Here is a 19,106-nt window from a genome sequence, read left to right on the forward strand (position 1 = left end):
GGATTACAGATGTGCACCACCTGGCAGAGTGCTTGTCTTATTCTTCTGACACCCATCATTTTCTTCAAGGAAAGGTAACAGAAAACCTGGACTTATCACTTAATCTGGAGTACACGTGTGAAAACTTTAAGCACTTTGAAAACTTTGCAAGTGGCTGGTGTGAAGGAACATGTCAAACTTTAGGGAAACTGGGTTCTTTTAGAGCTTTAATCAGCTTCTAAAGCAAAATTGCAACATGGCAGTTCTGGAGACTCCACTGTCTCATGGTTTTTCAGATTCATGGATTCCCTTACCAGGGACCTCTGAGGGCCACCCAATGAATAACCAAGTCGTTGGGTAGGAACACACCTAGCCCAGGCCAACTACTGTCCAGGAGCTCAGGCTAAGAGCTTAATCCAAATCCCTAAAACATTCACATCCTATCTTAGGAGCTTTCCAGTGTGTAGTCTTCACCTTAGGAAGCCCTTTGTCACTCCAAAGTCACTGCTGTTGTGAAGGTCACATGATTGGAATCTTTTCAGTCTCAGCAAGGAAAACAAGTCCAGGACTCAGACCCATTTTCCTCTGTAGTAAACCAACTTACTTACACTCCTTTTTAAAATAATCATATATAGTCAGTACATATGGTGCTGTGTAGTACATAAGAACCTTTCATGAAAGTCCATATTGGACATCAGTTTTACTCTCCCACAATCCCCTTCTGCCCTCTTCTCTCCTAGGCACATTCACGTCTACTTCCATGTCATATGTACATAACATGTCCCATAAACATAAAATATGACTCTATAGATCTATACAAAGAGGACGTGGCATCTGTCTTTCCAAAACTGCCTGATTCGCTTGACAGGCGTCCTCTGGGTGACAGTTCCCCTGTTTCTATAAATGACATAACTTTGTTCTTCTTTTGGCTGAAGGAAATGACACTGTATATGTGTGCTGCATTTTCTTTGCTCCTTCCTGTCCTTGGGGACTCCAGTGACGAGTGTGACAAGGACTCTGCCATGAAAACATCTTACAAGTGTTGATTTGGAGTTCTTTGGGTAAATGCTTGGGTGTGGTGTAGCTGCTCACATGATAGATCTATTTTTAGTTTTTCAAAGAACCCCCCTACCGATTCCCTTAGTGACTGGACTAGTTTACATTCCAACTAGCCATGTATAAAACATCCCTTCAGCTTGGGCTGAGGAAATGGCTCCTTGAGCAAAGGGCTTGCTGGGCAAGAATGAGGGCCTGAATTTGCATCCCCAGGACCCATGTAATAGGAAAGTCAGATGCCGTCCTAGCAGAGACAAGAAGAAGAAAGGGGCTTGCCTGCTCATCAGGCCAGCTGGTTAGTGAGCCCCATGGTCAAAGAAAGGCATTGTCTCAAAGACTAAGGGAAGGTATTTGACATTATCTTCAACCTCGTGTGTGACTCAAACACAAAGTCAGGATGGTCCCTGGGATTCCCAATTGCAGGCAGAATATCTAACATCTCACTTCACTCTACAAAGGAGTTGGTCGGTACTGTGTTAAATAAAGTCTTACTTCGTGGTGACTAGAGATATGAGAGTCTCGGTTGCTTCCTATAGCATAAGCCTGTTTGAGAATGAAAAGCCACCAGAAGAGAGAATAAAGCAACTTATGAGGGACAAATTTTTATATTTAACAAAAAAGTGTTGTATTTAGCAGAATAGGTGAAGAGGCTATCAAAGGTTTAATCTATGACCTGCCTTTATTTCTGTACCCTCCAGGGGTAAAAAGAGAGCCTGGCCAAGCATGAGCAGGAAGGAACAGAAGAGTAAAAGTCGTGGTCAGAAGTGGCACCAGCGTCCTGAGCAACAGGAAACAAGAGCCGACCAGATGAAATGGTAAGACACCAGGAGGCAGTGTGGCCCATAGGGGTGGTAGGTTTAGTAGCTCGAAACTAATCTCTTCAATATCCACCATATGGAAGCAAGCTAGAAACCTGTCGACTGATCAATGGAAAAAAGAAAATGAGGTATATATACTTCAACAAAGGAATTCTGTTCAGCCATAAAGAATAATGGAATTATGACGTTTGTGGGAAAATGGATGGAACCAGAGATCATTATGTTAACGAACTAAAACAGACAGGCAAATGTCACAGTTCCTCTAGCATGTGGAATCTATACTTAAATGGGATACGAAAGTAGGAATTTTGACAGGAGACCATGAGGCCTAATAGGAAGGGCAGAGGACAAGTGAGAATAACAACCAGAAGACACAGAAGCAGGAGGGGAATCCATGCTTCCACTCACTGAGGAGACCACACACACACACACAAGAGAGGGGGGGAAGGGGAGGGGGAGAGGAGAGGGAGGGAGCACACACACATGCACACATACTCGTGCACACACACTCATGCACACATTCCCATGCACACATATGCATGCACACAGACTATATCCTTTCTACTAAAGAAGCAACCTCTGCCCATTCCAGTACTCCTCTACAATGTCCCAAGAGTGTGCTGAATTTCTGTAATCTGGTCACGGCACGTGGTGTTCAGGAATATGGTTGGGACCTCACAGCTGCCTAGGAACCTTGTCTCCTGCAAACCTTGTTTTCGCCAGGACAGCTGGATTACCATGTTGTGTTTAGGGAAAGACTCTGTGTTTGTATTCAACATCTCCAAGGCCACTGCCAGCTTTAGTACCGCAAAGCTCTCCCATAATGCCTCATCCAAAAGGTGTGGAGGAGGTCAAAACTTGTGTTGTCATTGTCGTTGTCAAAGAAGCCAAGCTACAAGCTCACCCCTTAGTCTGGGCAGTCCGTGGCCCTAAGGGGCAGAGCCTGACTGAACCGGTTCCATCAGCAAAGTGTAGCTGGGTCTGGGGAAGTGGATGGGTTTACACAGGGAGAGAAGCTCTTGCCTGTGGCCTCTTACATTCATCTCTGTGGTACAAAATTCAAGAGGAAAGAGGATCTCAAGGCCAACCCTCCCAGGGCAGTAAGCTCCTAAGGTCCCTGCCGGAAGAATTAGTGCTGAGCAGAAAATTTAAAGCAATCACCTTTCGCAGAGCAAAGGGACTGAGGAAGGAACTGGAAGGGACTGGAAGGGAAGAACTAGCCTGGCTGCTGATCCCCAATCTTCAGATCGTGCGGCTGAGTCAGTGCCTGTGACTTCGAGGACAGGAATCCAGTTTGACTAATCAACCAGTAGAAACTTTTACTCCTGGCTCTGAATTTCTGAAGTCTAATAAACAAACACATCTTGGGAAATACTTAGCTACAAGAGGCACTAGCTGAGTAGCTGTGTACCCTGAGTAACTAGGAAACACTCTGTAAGCCCCTCCTTACGTGTACACACACATACCACACGCACACACTCACGCACCTTGTCACAGAACACTCCCACACGAAGAAAGTGAAATTGCTGTGTGATGAGCATAAAGTCGTGGGTGTTTCCAAGATTTGGGAGTCCAGCCAGGTGGAACTGATAAGGGGAGGGAGCCCCAACAGATCCTCAGTCTGCCCCCACCCTGATTCTGCCAAGATCCTTATTTGGTGATGCTTTTACCTGGGTCCCTGGACTCAGAGCCAAGCCTGTTCATGCAGGGCCACAGCTGGAGAAGCGTCGCCGCTGACGTCCCTTCCCAAAGAGATGAATGGAATTCCAGGAAGCTAGAGTCATCTTGGCTTGGGACCGGTTTCATAGAGACCAGACTTCAGAGACAAAGCATCAAGAGCAGGCTACTCATGGAAAAGTGTATATTCACAGAAGTGTAAACCACACCTCTGTTTTGGGAGCCGAAAATAAAAAAAAAAAAAGTTTAGGGAGAAAGACAGGAAATAAAATAATAGGCAGAGAGCAATTTATTACTCTATGGGTCCGTTCTGTAAATAGTGTACGATCCTGGAGCCAGGTGGTTCAGCAAATTCTCCAATCTGGAGTCACGTTAAGAAACACGAGTGGTCACAAAACTGTTTTTCAAAACACAATTTCAGTTTGCCTTGAGGGTGCTAGATACAAATTTGCTTTCTTAAAACGCGGCTAAAAAACTTCGCAAGGATCCCCTAAATCAGAATACATATACCGCCCCCAAGCGGCCATCTGGGGAAGCACAGTAGAACTGGGGAAGAACTCTGGAGTTGGGAGAATGGGAAGGCGACCTCGGTGCACCGTCCTGCTGACCCAGCGCAACACCGCACTGCCACCCTTAGTGAGTCAGAAGGAAGGCTAGCGTGCGGGGCAGGAGTGGAGCGCGAAGTATAGATGACAAGGGATCCCCCACCCACCAGCATAGACCCAGGAGGCAGCTTCTTTTAAGAGGTCCGACCTTTTGCCCTTTTATTTTTAAACCAGACTATCTCGATCCCCAAGCGTCTCCATCATCGAGGTATGCAAGGAGACGGGCTTTAGTGAAAGATACCCTAAAGGGTCTTAGTTGGTCCCCAAAGGAGCATCTTGTCTGGGGACCCTCAGGCGGAAGGTCTCCAGCTCGCGTGGCGCAAGATCCTAAGCGCTGAGTTCGCCAAGGCTGTGTGGGCGGAGACCTATTTTTCTGAGAAGTTCCAGGGCTCCTGTGCGGGATCGGAGTCTTCCCCTTCACTTTCAGCCCGCGAGCTGCGCGCCAGGCAGCAGGGGGCGGAGAGAGGAACCCGTCCCCCGCCCCCCGTCCCGTTCCGTGTCCCCCCCGCCCCCCTCACTCCCCCGGCCCCCTCCCCCCCGCTTCCTGCCCATTGGCCAGGAATGCGGGAGCCTCTTTAAAAGGTCCAGGGATCCTCAGTCGAGCCAGCCACTGCCTGGAGTCAGCCAGCCTCATCGGACTTCTGCAGGCACTCGCGACGCAACTACCCAGTCCTGCCACGGTCTATCCGGCCGCACCAGCAATCTCAGCGTCTTTACCGGACTCGAAGTCCTTGTCCTTCACTTCGCCTTCTCCACCACTCCGGGCTGCTGAGCTCCGGTGCACACAGGTAAGCCTTCTCCCGCCTCTGCTGAGCACCTGGCCGACCAACTCAAAACCCCAGGCTGCAGACAATCGGAGCGACTCCCCATCTCCCACTCAACCCCTTCTGATTTTCCTTACTGTCCCTTATCCTGCCCCATCTATCCGCTGGTAAGAACTTGCCGGAATTGGTTCTCTCCAGCCTTAGGGTTCACCAACTTTACCTCCAAGACACTCCAAGATTTTCTTGCCAAGTAGTCCCCAGGTTGCTCCTGACTTTTGCCATCCTTCTCCCCAGGTACATTCTGTATTCTTGTCTAAGAGAACAAGAAAAAGCCCAAGTCACTTTATGCCCTTCGTCCTGGAACACCAACAGTCCCCTGCCTCTGGCGCTCTTTTTATACTGGATACCATCTGGAAAGTAAATGGGGCCAAAGAGCGCGCGCGCACACACACACACACACACACACACACACACACACACACACACACACGCTCACACCTCTGCCCTACTACCTTGCTTCCTGGTCTCTAACTCTGTCCTCCTGTGCTTCTTGCTACAGGCTCCGTGTTGGGCACAAAGGCTCCACCATGGAGCTCCTCAGGGGACTAGGTGTCCTGCTGTTCCTGTTGCCTGTGTTTGGAAGCAACCGCATTCCAGGTGAGTCTGTGATAAATCAATCCCTCTCTCTCTCTCTCTCTCTCTCTCTCTCTCTCTCTCTCTCTCTCTCTCTCTCTCCTCTCTCTCTCTCTCTCTCCCCCCCGCAGGTGTACTCCTCCTGTGTTCTCCTTAAGATGTTCCCTGAGTCCTTAGCGCCAGGATGCAGCTCTCAGTATTCCCTAATTGCCGAGATTTCTCACTTTGGCCCCTCATAGCCAGGACTTTACACCCTTACACCTAGCCTAGAAAGCCGATTGTCTTCTCTCGCCTTCAGAGTCTGGGGGAGACAATGGTGTGTTCGATATCTTTGAACTCATTGGAGGTGCCCGCAAGGTTCCGGGTCGCCGACTGGTGAAGGGCCAAGATCTATCCAGCCCCGCCTTCCGGATCGAGAATGCCAACCTGATCCCCCCTGTGCCAGATGACAAGTTCCAAGACCTACTGGACGCTGTGTGGGCCGACAAAGGCTTCATCTTCCTGGCTTCCTTGAGGCAGATGAAGAAGACTCGGGGCACACTCCTGGCCGTGGAACGAAAAGACAATTCCGGCCAAATCTTCAGTGTGGTCTCCAATGGCAAAGCCGGCACCCTCGATCTGAGTCTGAGCCTGCCCGGGAAGCAGCAAGTGGTGTCAGTGGAGGAAGCTCTCCTGGCCACTGGCCAGTGGAAGAGCATCACGCTGTTTGTCCAAGAAGACAGGGCCCAGCTCTACATTGACTGTGACAAGATGGAGAGCGCAGAGCTGGATGTTCCCATCCAGAGCATCTTCACCAGGGATTTGGCCAGTGTCGCCAGGCTCCGCGTCGCAAAGGGAGATGTCAATGACAATTTTCAGGTAAATCTTCTTACCTGTCACAGGGCTATGTGGAGTTAGTATCTGTAGACTAAAGTTGTCCCAAATGTGGAGAGGAGCAGACCCTCCCACACCACCACCAGAGGGCTGGTTAGATCATATATGGATGCCCCAAACTCCAGGGTTTCAGATTTGGTAAGTCGGCTGAGCGACCTGGGAAATTGCGTTTCTAATAAGAAATAAGCTGTAATGACACCAGGACCTGGGAACCATGCTTTCAAAGCTACCCAGAGAGATAAGAGATGGTTTTCCTGTTACACTCAGCCTGTTTCGGTGTGGGGCACTCCCTGCGCCCTTAGGAAAGTAACTTGTATCAAATGTACCTATCAATTTTAATAGGCATGAAAAGAATACTTTGTCAGTATTTGGGCCCCTGGGTAGGGTGTTCTGGATGCAAGGCAAGGCATGAATAGCAGTCTGGTCATGTGCTTCTGGGACTTCTTCCTTGCCTTAACTTTCAGATTCTTTCTTTCTTTTTTTTTTTTAACGCCCACGTTAACTCTTTGTCACTGGAGAGTATCATGTCCTCCAGACCTGGGATCAGATTCCATTTCCTGTGTACCCCCAGCAGCCTGATAACTGGATTCTTTGTAAAATGCTCTAGTTGGCAAAAGACACAATTAAGATCTTGAAGTTGTTTGGCAATTTATGTCTATGAGATATTTTGGCAGGATGACCTTAAGTTCTTTTAAACTTTCTGAGCACTCACCACAAGCAGACAGACAGACTGCCCCACCCCCACTCCCAGCATTCTACAGTATCTGTCTTCTGCCCACAGGGGGTGCTGCAGAATGTGAGGTTTGTCTTTGGAACCACCCCAGAAGACATTCTCAGGAACAAAGGCTGCTCCAGCTGTGAGTACTCCTGTGTTTTTAAGATTTGGAGAATTCTGGGGAATTCCACCAAAAGCACCCTGAGAAATGTAAGCAGTAGGGTGAATGCACATCTCAGGGGAACAGAGTTGGCATGCACCCACTCTGTCATCACAAATGAAATGTCTTTTACAACCCATAACCTGAAGGGTGGGCGGGTGAGATAAACTGTGGAAGCCTTGAATTGGCTGTTGAATATTTTATACCTCATTTCTTAGCAGCTACCAACGTCCTTCTCACCCTTGACAACAACGTGGTGAACGGTTCCAGCCCTGCCATCCGCACCAACTACATCGGCCACAAAACAAAGGACCTCCAAGCCATCTGTGGCCTCTCCTGTGACGAACTATCCAGCATGGTCCTGGAACTGAGGGGCCTGCGTACCATTGTGACCACGCTACAGGACAGCATCCGCAAAGTGGTCAGTGGCCTCTGCTCCCATTTGCCGGCTCTTGAAGGTCACCACAGGTGGTCCCATGAGAGTCTGGACACTCATGAGTGTTTTCCCTTTCAGACGGAAGAGAACAGAGAGCTGGCTAGCGAGCTGAGGCGGCCTCCCCTCTGCTTCCACAATGGAGTCCAATACAGGAACAACGAGGAGTGGACTGTAGATAGTTGCACAGAGTGTCACTGCCAGGTAAGGGACACTCACAGACTACAATAAGACTTGACACCATATGTCTCAGTAGATATTTTTAAATGTGCTCTGGCCTGCTACCAAAAGTGATGATTTTCTTTCATAAGTAATGACGTCTACACATTCCTCTTTAAATCTCAGTAGGTTTATCAACTTGTAATTATACCCCAGGCTAAGCAGCTAAGAGAGCAAATCTATTAATCATTAGAATAATTTACCTGCTTTAGTTCAAAGACCAAGTATTGGATGTCAGATACACAAAACCTGCTTAGAGCATTCTTTTTTGACCAGCCCTAATTTGTATTCGGCTCTGGCAGGCAGATCCTTCTAACAATGTTCGGATCTCTGCATCACCAGGAAAAGTTTAAATGCAAATCCCTAATTACTGAATTTAAGACACAACTTCCATTAAGTTCCTATTTTCCTCCAATATGTGATAAGACCTTATCTACATTTGAGATACTCACTGATATGGCCTGCAGTCTGTTGCTTTTCCTTATATCTGTAACTTCCACCCCTGACTGAGTAGCAGTTAAAAAGAACTTTCTCAGAGAATGGAGAATTAGCCCTGGAACTATGTGACTCTAGGGACTACAGATCCAGCAGACATCTGTCCTATAAAAACCATCCTGCCTATATCTCAGCTTATAATGGAAATGCCACAGAAAGCTCCTCTTAGCAATATGCGTGGTAACATGTTTCCCTCTCCTCCTGCCTTGCAGAACTCAGTTACCATCTGCAAAAAGGTGTCCTGTCCCATCATGCCCTGCTCCAATGCCACAGTTCCCGATGGTGAATGCTGCCCACGGTGCTGGCGTAAGTTCCTAAAATGGTAGAACCATACCTCAGTGGCTAGCTCAGTTTGGGGCATCCTGACAGCTGGGCACAACACTGGAACCCAGCCCCTCGCAGGTCGTTCAGGCATATCCTGTCAGATTCTTGCAGACAGACTTGGGTATCAGCTAGTCTATTGTACACAGTGCAAATCTCCATGAGGACCAGATCTTAACCACCCATCTGGATTGTAGCATAGGCAGTGGATGATCTTGTTAGAGCTCATGGACTCTGGTGTTATGCTATAAGGAGGGGAGATGAATACAGCACTGGACTTAAGCTGGTTGCTTTCAGGAGTTGATCTTTTTGTTAGAAAAAAAATGATATACTGGAGAACAGACAGAAACTGGTATAAGCATTGGGCTGTTTGAAAAGTCACCTGTTTTGTGTGCAGTGATAGGAGCCCTAAGAGATTCATATCTATTGAATTTCCAGGGTAGTAAAGGAAATCAGCCACTACACTGCTGTGTAACGCTCTGCCTCCAGGGCTTCTTGCCAGCATAAGCACTTTGCTAAGATGTTTTAATATAGAAGGCACAAGTCATAAAAGTGACTCATCATGCCTCACAAAGAAAGCAGGGATGTTGAATTGCCCTTCAGAGAGAGAGAGAGACAGACAGAGAGAGAGAGACAGAGAGAAACAGAGAGAGACAGAGACACAGACAGAGAGACACAGACAGAGAGAAGACAGAGACAGAGCGATAGAGCGATGCACATATGAGCCACAGCTCAGAGTCATCAATCCCATGGTAGCAATTTTGGCACAGTAATGTTTTTCTGTGTGCCCACTTCTGTCCAGCCTCTATCTGAGGGTGAGTTACAGGGAGCAAAGACCACGGAGAGTAGCACAGCTCTGAGCTGGGGTTGTTAGGAAGATGTTTATTGATGGAAAAAACAAGTTCCCTGTCGTCTGATAGACAGGAGTGGTTGTCATCACGGTGTCTGAGCAGATAGCAAACAAATACCCTCTCCTCTTGAAGTACAAAAACACCAGAGGCCGGCATGAGGAAAACAAACTGATCCACCTCACAGCCTCAGCCACAGTGCCTCCCAACATAGACCAGGGCTTCGCTGATAGTCAGAAATGATACAGGCCAGCTGTCTGACACACTGGCATTCTTGGACACTGGCCTGGAAGCATCTAAGACATCCACAGTCAGCAAAGGGGAATCTGCTTAAGACGCACATGGGAGACTCCATGATGGGTGAACAGGAGAGTCCACACTGTAAGCAGGTTCAGCTGTAAGGACCAGGCAGAGCCTGCCATCACCCCAGACCTTTACGATGACCTGGGATGAACTCATGGCCCACTGGCCCAAGACTGGCATGTCTGGAGTTAGTGATATGACTGCATGCTTGCTCCTGCGAAATAAGGGACGTGTGAATTGGCTCCACTATTGTTTTCACTTCCCAAGGCACTAGTGTAGCCAAGCATCTGGTGTGTACCAAAATATACACAGTCACTATTAGTTAATGGTCCTTCCATTGAGCTGGGAGTATGGAAAAAGAAGGATTTTTAAAAAGAGACCTATTGCTTTGCAACCTCTGCCAATAAAGGTCCCTAAACACATACATAAGCTGCCTGAAGAGACGTTGATCCTAGTCAGGAGATGCTGAACGGCCTCCTTTCTCCCCACAGCCAGCGACTCTGCTGACGATGGCTGGTCTCCCTGGTCTGAGTGGACCTCCTGCTCTGCCACCTGTGGCAATGGGATTCAGCAACGTGGTCGCTCCTGTGACAGCCTCAACAACAGATGTGAGGGCTCTTCGGTACAGACGAGGACCTGCCACATTCAGGAGTGCGACAAAAGATGTAAGCATCATGGCCGCCAAGGGGTGGCAATGTCACCCCCATGCTGTGTCACCAAGAGCAGCTCTACAGCAGACAGCCTGAGGGCCCAGGTTCTGAGCTCTCAGTCTCAACCACACCCCTGACCTCTGCACTCTTGAGCACAACCTTCCTTCCCAGATGCTCCTCCTCATCGATAACATGAGAGTAATAACCATTCTTGATAAAAGTTATTTTTGGAATTTCCTCAAGATAATTCACATGGAACAATTAGAATAGAGCTGGGCTCCTGACCAGCAACCTGTGAAAATTAGGTTGACAGCATCTCTCTCTCTCTCTCTCTCTCTCTCTCTCTCTCTCTCTCTCTCTCTCTCTCTCTCCTCTCTCTCTCTCTCTCTCTCTCTCTCTCTCTCTCTCTCTCTCTCTCTCTCTCTCTCTCTCTCTCTCTCTCTCTCTCTCTCATACACACACACACACACACACCATTTTTCCTATGATAGTTTCTCCGTTGACATGTGACAATAGCCAGTTGCCACTATACACTGTATACTATACACTAGTTTAAGTTGCTGTTGTTCAACTTCGAGAACGATTGCGTGTTGAGACTTTCTTCGTGGTCCCCTTCCAAGGCAGCACCATTTGTGACCGTCAGCTTTGCCTTTCAGTTAAACAGGATGGCGGTTGGAGTCACTGGTCCCCGTGGTCGTCCTGTTCTGTGACCTGTGGTGACGGTGTGATCACGAGGATCCGACTCTGCAACTCCCCCAGCCCCCAGATGAATGGGAAGCCCTGTGAAGGTGAAGCTCGGGAGACCAAAGCCTGCAAGAAGGACGCCTGCCCAAGTAAGTGTGGCCTGCCCTGTGGGTTCATGGGAGGCAGCCCTACCCAGCTGGTGGCCTGCTTGCTCTGCGGTTCAGTGGACCATGGGGCATGGGAGCTCACTCACTAGAGAAACAAACAGAAACAAAGTCCTGCGTACTCAGCAGCTTCTATTAATGAAAAACAGAAAGCAAACCATTTCAGCCTCCCTAATTTCCAAAGATTCTCCCCGTGGGCCAGGTTAGAAGGCGTTTGTAACAGGCTCCGGACAGGCTTCTGGGACAGATAAGGCACCTGAACACTACATTTTTACATGTGACTCATTTCCTTACAGTCAATGGAGGCTGGAGTCCCTGGTCACTATGGGACATCTGCTCTGTCACCTGTGGAGGAGGAGTACAGAGACGTAGCCGACTCTGCAACAACCCCACACCCCAGTTTGGAGGCAAAGACTGTGTTGGTGATGTGACGGAAAATCAAGTTTGCAACAAGCAGGACTGTCCGATTGGTAAGCTGTGAAGCCAGGGACACCACCCTGGGAGCTTTCTCTATTAGGAATGTCATAGTCAGTATTCACTGGGTGCCATATTTGATTGGTCCTGTTGGTCTGATTACCGTGAGACGGAGGGCAATCATTACCAGAAACAGAGACCCTGCAATGTCCTCTTCTGTTTTAAGTAATACATGGCAGTAACAGCAACTTAAACCCAAGCACTAACCTGTCTCTTACCTCATCTCAGATGGATGCCTGTCCAATCCCTGCTTTGCTGGTGCCAAGTGTACGAGCTATCCTGACGGTAGCTGGAAATGTGGTGCGTGTCCTCCTGGCTACAGTGGAAATGGTATCCAGTGCAAAGATGTCGACGAGGTAGGCAAACAATGGCTCTAAGTGATCAGACTGAAGAAGGTAGCTAATCTGGCCCAGGGCCTTTCCTGAAAACAGCATTTGCCAAGTGCTGAACAAACTCCCATTTCCTCCATAGTGCAAAGAAGTGCCTGACGCTTGCTTCAATCACAATGGAGAACATCGGTGCAAGAACACCGATCCTGGCTACAACTGCCTGCCCTGCCCACCACGATTCACCGGCTCACAGCCCTTCGGCAGAGGTGTCGAACACGCTATGGCCAACAAACAGGTATAGTGGACAAGTAGGCCAGAGTAGAATAGCGTGACTTTGGCCAAACAGTGAACAGAGAGGGCACTGAGTGCACAGTCTCAGATGTATGAAAGTTCTGTGCTGAAAGCTGTGATCAGATGGGCTTGTACATGAAGAGCAGTTCCAGGAAAATCCAGTGTCAAACAGTGTTTGCCAATAGCCTGGGTATCCTCAAAGAGAATGGAGAGGGACAGAAGAACCCCACCTTTCTCCCGCATGGGGCCACTATCTTTTTCAAGATGGGAGGGGTCTGGACCCTTTGGTGGCTTGGGACTTTTAGACATTCTGTGACATCATTGGGATGCTGTACCCTCAGGTGTGCAAACCCCGAAACCCCTGCACCGACGGGACACACGACTGCAATAAGAATGCCAAGTGCAACTACCTGGGTCACTACAGCGACCCCATGTACCGCTGTGAGTGCAAGCCTGGCTACGCAGGCAATGGCATCATTTGCGGAGAGGACACAGACCTTGACGGCTGGCCTAATGAAAACCTGGTGTGTGTGGCCAACGCAACTTACCACTGCAAAAAGGTACAGCCAGCTTCCCTCGTGGGCTTCCCCCTCAGGAATTGGGCTAAGGAATTCTAAATGTTGAAAAACTGAAAATGAAACAAGTGTTGAACCTCCCAAAAGCAAGATGACTGACTCTCATTAACATGGAGTCATTCAGTGCCAAGATCAGGTTCTTTGGACATTTGTATCCCAGAAAGACTGCTATACCGACACATTGAAGAGCATGATTTGTGGTCATGGCATGTATGAAGCCTAGAGCATTTGTACGGACTGTACATAAGTAACCTCCCAAAATACCTTCCGTGGTTCATCTTCCCATTAAAAACATGGCTGCACCTGAGCATTCTAGTAGGCTATCCCAGTGTGACCCCTCATGCCTGTGCCAAGCTAGCGAATGCTAACCATGGCTGTCATTTTTCTTAGGACAACTGCCCCAACCTTCCCAATTCGGGGCAGGAAGACTATGACAAGGATGGGATTGGCGATGCCTGTGATGACGACGATGACAACGACAAGATTCCTGATGACAGGGTAGGTGCCTCCTTCATCCTTGTGGTGTGATGACAATCTGAAACACTAGGATTCAAGGGATCACAGAGTGATAACAAAAATATATACCACACTCATATAGAGGATAGTTAGAAACTTGTCACTATATCTTGGTGATTTGAGGACACAGATGTTGCTAGAAGAATTATTAAAGTGAGTTTTATTTTTCATCACAGAATACCTCAGTTTGAACATCTGGTATTCCATTCCCCGCATTCACTTCAGATATGTCTAAATGACTGTAGTTTTATAATGAAAGCGTAGATGATGTGATCATATACCGTATCCCTCTTAATTGCAACTGAAAAGAATCCAGTCTTCACCTATAGTGTCTTCCTGTCTGGGGATTTCACTTATGCTGAATGCTTCATTAGTATATGGACCAAGGATGAGATAACTGCAGTAGATCTTTGAGGGTTTTAACACTGTGTATGGGGTTGAAGGCATCAGCTGACTTCCGAGGCAGCACTACAGAGTGTCCATTTTACCTCTTTGCAGGACAACTGTCCATTCCATTACAACCCAGCCCAGTATGACTATGACAGAGATGATGTGGGAGACCGCTGTGACAACTGCCCCTACAACCACAACCCTGACCAGGCAGACACAGACAACAATGGAGAGGGAGATGCCTGCGCTGTGGACATCGATGGCGATGGTAAGGCTCCTGGTCTGGCGTCTGAAAGGACAGAGACAGGCACAGCTTACTGAGTGGCTGCTAGTGTGTGACTTAGTTACAATATATGGGGCCGCAGGACTCATGTACACCCCCTCCGTAGGAATCCGCAATGAACAAGACAACTGCCAGTACGTTTACAACGTGGACCAGAGGGACACGGACATGGATGGGGTTGGAGACCAGTGTGACAACTGCCCCCTGGAACACAATCCAGACCAGGTAGATGAACTCCTTTCAGAATCTCTTAGTGAGGTGTTGTGCCTCCCTTTCTAAGCCTGTCAAAGTAGTGAATTCAATAGACTCCAAACCCTCCCATCACTGGGGTTCCCCAGAGCCATTTGCAATGTGTGCCTGCACGGACTTTGCCTGATTTAAGCCTCTGGCAAACACTCTGAGAGATTATTGTGGAAATCTTGGGACCTCAGACTTGATTGTGACCACCATTAAGATAAACTACACAGAACAAAGAGCCAAGACTGATAGTTCTATAGTCGTTTCTCAGTTTTACACACTGAGAGGAGAGCAGTATGCAGAAGTGAAACAGACACCTATGTGATGGCCAGGAACAGAGTCTAGTAAAACATTAGGAAGCTAAAATACTTCTTAGAGCTGGAGAGGTCTGGTTTCTCCCATTCCCCCACTGATCTCAGCTTCATTCTCCTCCTGGCCTGAGCTGCAAACAGATATTGATATTGGCTTCTGGTACCAGAGTGCTTCTTCTCTCTGTGTCACTGCACATCATGGTTTTCTAAGGATAAAGTAAATCAATTTTTTCTTCTTTCTAAAACAATGGTTCTAAAAGGTTAAGTGCTCAGAAATTTGAATAGATTATTTTCCTAAGGATTAGATAAATGAGAACTCAAATTACTCCTAATAATTACCCTTGTGAAGTCTATCATGCTAAAAAGCAAGGTGACTTCAAGTCACTGTCACAGGACCCCAGGCCTGTTTGGGCTGCAGGTCACACAGTACTGAGAGCTTCTGCTTTGGGTGGGGTCTACCAAACAATAGATATCTTCAATAGCATTCAACCTCACAGAATGAACTTGGATTCCTCAGATTAGAAAAACTTTTATAAGCAAATTTAAATAGCATACAGAATCTCAAAAGCAAAGAGCATAAAACCTGGAAAGAAAAAATCCAGTTTTCATATAAACCATCCCAAAGCATCTCACGCATACTGAATGCTAAGTCCTCTGGGAAAATCTATTGTGAAAAAACTCTAGACCTTGATTTTATCTGAGCCAAAAGATAAAATCTTTATGGGATAAATGTAGAAAGCCAAATGCTTTTAAAATAAGAAAAAGGTCATTAACATATTATGCAGACAGTCTGCACAGACCACTGCCATGGTTAGGGGCCTGGAGTGGACGTTGACTTTATTCGACTCACCCACCGCTGATGTCTCTCTTCCAGCTGGACTCTGACTCGGACCGCATAGGGGATACCTGTGACAACAATCAGGACATTGATGAGGATGGCCATCAGAACAACCTGGACAACTGTCCCTATGTGCCCAATGCCAACCAGGCCGACCACGATAAAGATGGCAAAGGAGACGCCTGTGACCATGACGATGACAACGACGGCATCCCTGATGACAGAGACAACTGCAGGCTGGTGCCTAATCCTGACCAGAAGGACTCTGATGGTGAGTCACAGTGACCACTGCTAGCTAGCATAACTGACACTTTGGCTGTCTAGATGGAAGGAACAGGGAGGGCATCCCAATTTTTGACAAGATGGTGAATTAGTGACCCGCTCATAATGGCAGTTCAGAATTTACTGAACTCTTGCCTTCTTTGACCTCAGGTGATGGCCGAGGTGATGCCTGCAAAGACGACTTTGACCATGACAATGTGCCAGACATTGATGACATCTGTCCTGAGAATGTTGACATCAGTGAAACCGATTTCCGCCGATTCCAGATGATTCCTCTAGATCCCAAAGGAACCTCCCAAAATGACCCTAACTGGGTTGTCCGCCATCAGGGCAAAGAACTCGTCCAGACTGTAAACTGTGACCCTGGACTTGCTGTAGGTGAGTAGTGAACTCCTCAGATCCAGGTGGGGATACACTGAAAGGGAGAAAATATAAAATCTGACCACTACACCTGTAGCCTTCGACCACGCCGGATATCCTGGAACGTTGTAGAGAACACCGTAAAAGCCACAGTCTTTAACTGACCCTGGTCCTGCCTTCCAGGTTATGATGAGTTTAATGCTGTGGACTTCAGTGGTACCTTCTTCATCAACACTGAGAGGGATGACGACTATGCTGGCTTTGTTTTCGGCTACCAGTCCAGCAGCCGCTTCTACGTTGTGATGTGGAAACAAGTCACGCAGTCCTACTGGGACACCAACCCCACAAGGGCTCAGGGATACTCAGGCCTGTCTGTAAAGGTTGTGAACTCCACCACTGGCCCTGGCGAGCACCTGCGGAATGCACTGTGGCACACAGGAAACACCCCTGGCCAGGTAAGAAGCCTCATCATCTACAAGGGAGAGTTGGCAGGCCCTTGGGAAGCATGAGAGACAGCACTTTGGCCAAGTTCCCACTAGGGAATCTTAGCTGTCAAGTTCTCAGCATCACCAACCATGGTACAAAACCATAGTAGTGTGTAGAGGGGAGTGGGCTCTGACCAAGAGCTGCCCTTTAAGTACACAGGCAGCTTTAGCCACTTCAAACAAACCCCTCTTTTCCTCCCCCACCCCACCCCACCCCTCTGGCCCTCGGCAAATAGAGTTCAACTCAGAGCCTTTCTAGCAGCAGTTTCTCATGAAATGAAATACGAATCTTCAGAGGGAGCTGTGTTTCAACCTTTTCTGGTCCTTTTCCTTCAGGTGCGCACCCTGTGGCATGACCCTCGTCACATTGGCTGGAAAGATTTCACTGCATACAGATGGCGTCTCAGCCACAGGCCAAAGACCGGTTTTATCAGGTAAGACTGCAGGAGTTAAATTTCACTGTAGTCACACTGAGTAGGCTGGAAGGATAAGACCAAGAAGAGCAGTCTCATGAGTGAGTTTGGTTTTGTTTTTTTTTTTTTTTTCCTGTGTAGAGTGGTGATGTATGAAGGAAAGAAAATCATGGCTGACTCAGGACCCATCTATGACAAAACCTACGCTGGCGGTAGACTAGGCCTGTTCGTCTTCTCTCAAGAAATGGTGTTCTTCTCGGACATGAAATACGAGTGCCGAGGTAGGGTGCCACTGTGATGTACAGTTAATGTGCCTACAGATTTATAAGGTGGACAGTGACTATGTTGGGGAGAGTGTACCGTTTTTTTTTTTTTTCTTTTCTTTTGAGAATACAATTTTAAACAAGAACTAATGTCTTTGCCATCCTGAGTCCATATCAGGACTGCTAGCTTGCCCAGCAGTCTCTGAACTCTTCCTACTGGGTCAGAGGCAGACAGTAAACAAGTAGCTATAAGCATGAGCCCTCACTGGTAACTAATGCCTTGAGGCTCTGTGCGTGTGTCTCTGGCTTGTGGTTTTATTCATGCCACCACAGCACCCTGAGTTGCTAGTCTGATGATGACTGCTAGGATGACTTGTGCTCGATGACTCGTTTCATGTATATGCATCTGTGTTTATTTAACAGACTCCTAATCACCACCCCGATCGTAACCAGCGCTGGCATTGCACCTTCTGAAACCAAGGGCTAGAGAAAAACCCCTCCAGGATCGCTTCTCCTTCTCCTCGCCTTCCCTGCCTCTCTTCTTGCATAGTGTGGGCTTCTAGAGTCTGTGACCTGCCTCAAGAAAATGCAGTTTTCAAACCTAGCCAGACTCAGAACTCTGCCTTTAACGAGTGAGAATGCATCTTCTAAGAACATGAAGAATTACTTTGGTTTGCTTTTGAGAAAGCAAAAGCGACTATTTACTTCCCACTGGGAAGGTGCCCACTCCACTCTGCCTTACCCACAGAGCCAGAGCTTCTGCCAGGCCATCTCCGAGCTGCACACTCAGAAGCATTTTCGGGCCTGTCAAAGAAAAAACAACATGGCTCACTAGAACTCACTGCCAAACCACCTCTGACATAAGTCCTCGGCAGTGGGGAGGCAGGAGCCAAAGCACTAGGGAGCCATGAACCCAAGAGACGATTGTGCGAAGAAAAGATGGAGGAGCTGTTACTTGTTCGGTACTAATCATTTTCAGGGGACAGAGAAGACTTGCTGCTTTCCTCATGCTGCCCTGAGAGCTGATTGCCCAGTCTTCCACACAGGCACCTGAGTGAGCAGGGGAGGGAGGGAAATCCTGGCTCCTGGACTTCCTCCCTGTGGGCGCTTCTCACCTGCAGTGGCTGCCCTTGGCTGGTCACACTGAAACTGTGGGCGTCTTCTGCATGTATAACATGCGTGTCTAAGGACAGCAAGAGAACCCTACCGTCTCGGTGAGCTCTAGCTGCCTCCGCAGGAGGGGCAGTGCGCCTTTATTTTATGGTTAGAAAGGCACAAAATTATCAACCTAAAACATTCCTTTTTCTTTTTGCCTCAATTATCATGGAGTTTTCCAATTCTCTTCTGGTTTTTGTTTAACAAACGCTTTAACAATGTAATATATTTATTTTCCCCCTATTCTGGAGGATTCGTCTGAAGGATTGTTATTGAAACAGGATGCGTGGGACTCTCTGAATCATCTTCATAGTGAGTCTTTATGACTGTAAGATTGTAAATACAGATTATTTATTAACCCTGTTCTACCTGGAATTAAACTGCATAGAGCAAATGTTTGCAAGCAGGTAGCTGAGGCCGTCAGCAAATCTCTCCAAAACTAGTGTGGAAGTCAGCAGGAGCTGCTGGCTTTCATTTGGGGGCTTAGAGCGAATGATTTGGACTCCT

At 47.8% G+C, this 19,106-nt stretch overlaps 1 protein-coding gene across 1 annotated transcript; it reads left to right on the forward strand.

The window, feature by feature from the left end:
• The first annotated feature begins 5,716 nt into the window (after window positions 1-5,716).
• On the forward strand, window positions 5,717-18,536 carry Thbs1 (thrombospondin 1). The gene is made up of 21 exons (XM_032902592.1): window positions 5,717-5,728; window positions 5,803-6,390; window positions 7,187-7,262; window positions 7,499-7,701; window positions 7,795-7,917; window positions 8,640-8,733; window positions 10,391-10,564; window positions 11,206-11,382; window positions 11,694-11,867; window positions 12,100-12,227; window positions 12,343-12,495; window positions 12,833-13,051; window positions 13,457-13,564; window positions 14,081-14,240; window positions 14,362-14,480; window positions 15,678-15,912; window positions 16,074-16,301; window positions 16,467-16,738; window positions 17,105-17,202; window positions 17,323-17,462; window positions 17,868-18,536. Exons 1-21 carry the CDS (start codon window positions 5,717-5,719, stop codon window positions 17,873-17,875), a joined length of 3,489 nt encoding a protein of 1,162 aa, XP_032758483.1. The 3' UTR covers window positions 17,876-18,536.
• Window positions 18,537-19,106: the final 570 nt, after the last annotated feature.

Source organism: Rattus rattus, chromosome 5 (assembly GCF_011064425.1).
Source record: "Rattus rattus isolate New Zealand chromosome 5, Rrattus_CSIRO_v1, whole genome shotgun sequence".
Classification (NCBI taxonomy): Eukaryota; Metazoa; Chordata; class Mammalia; order Rodentia; family Muridae; genus Rattus; species Rattus rattus.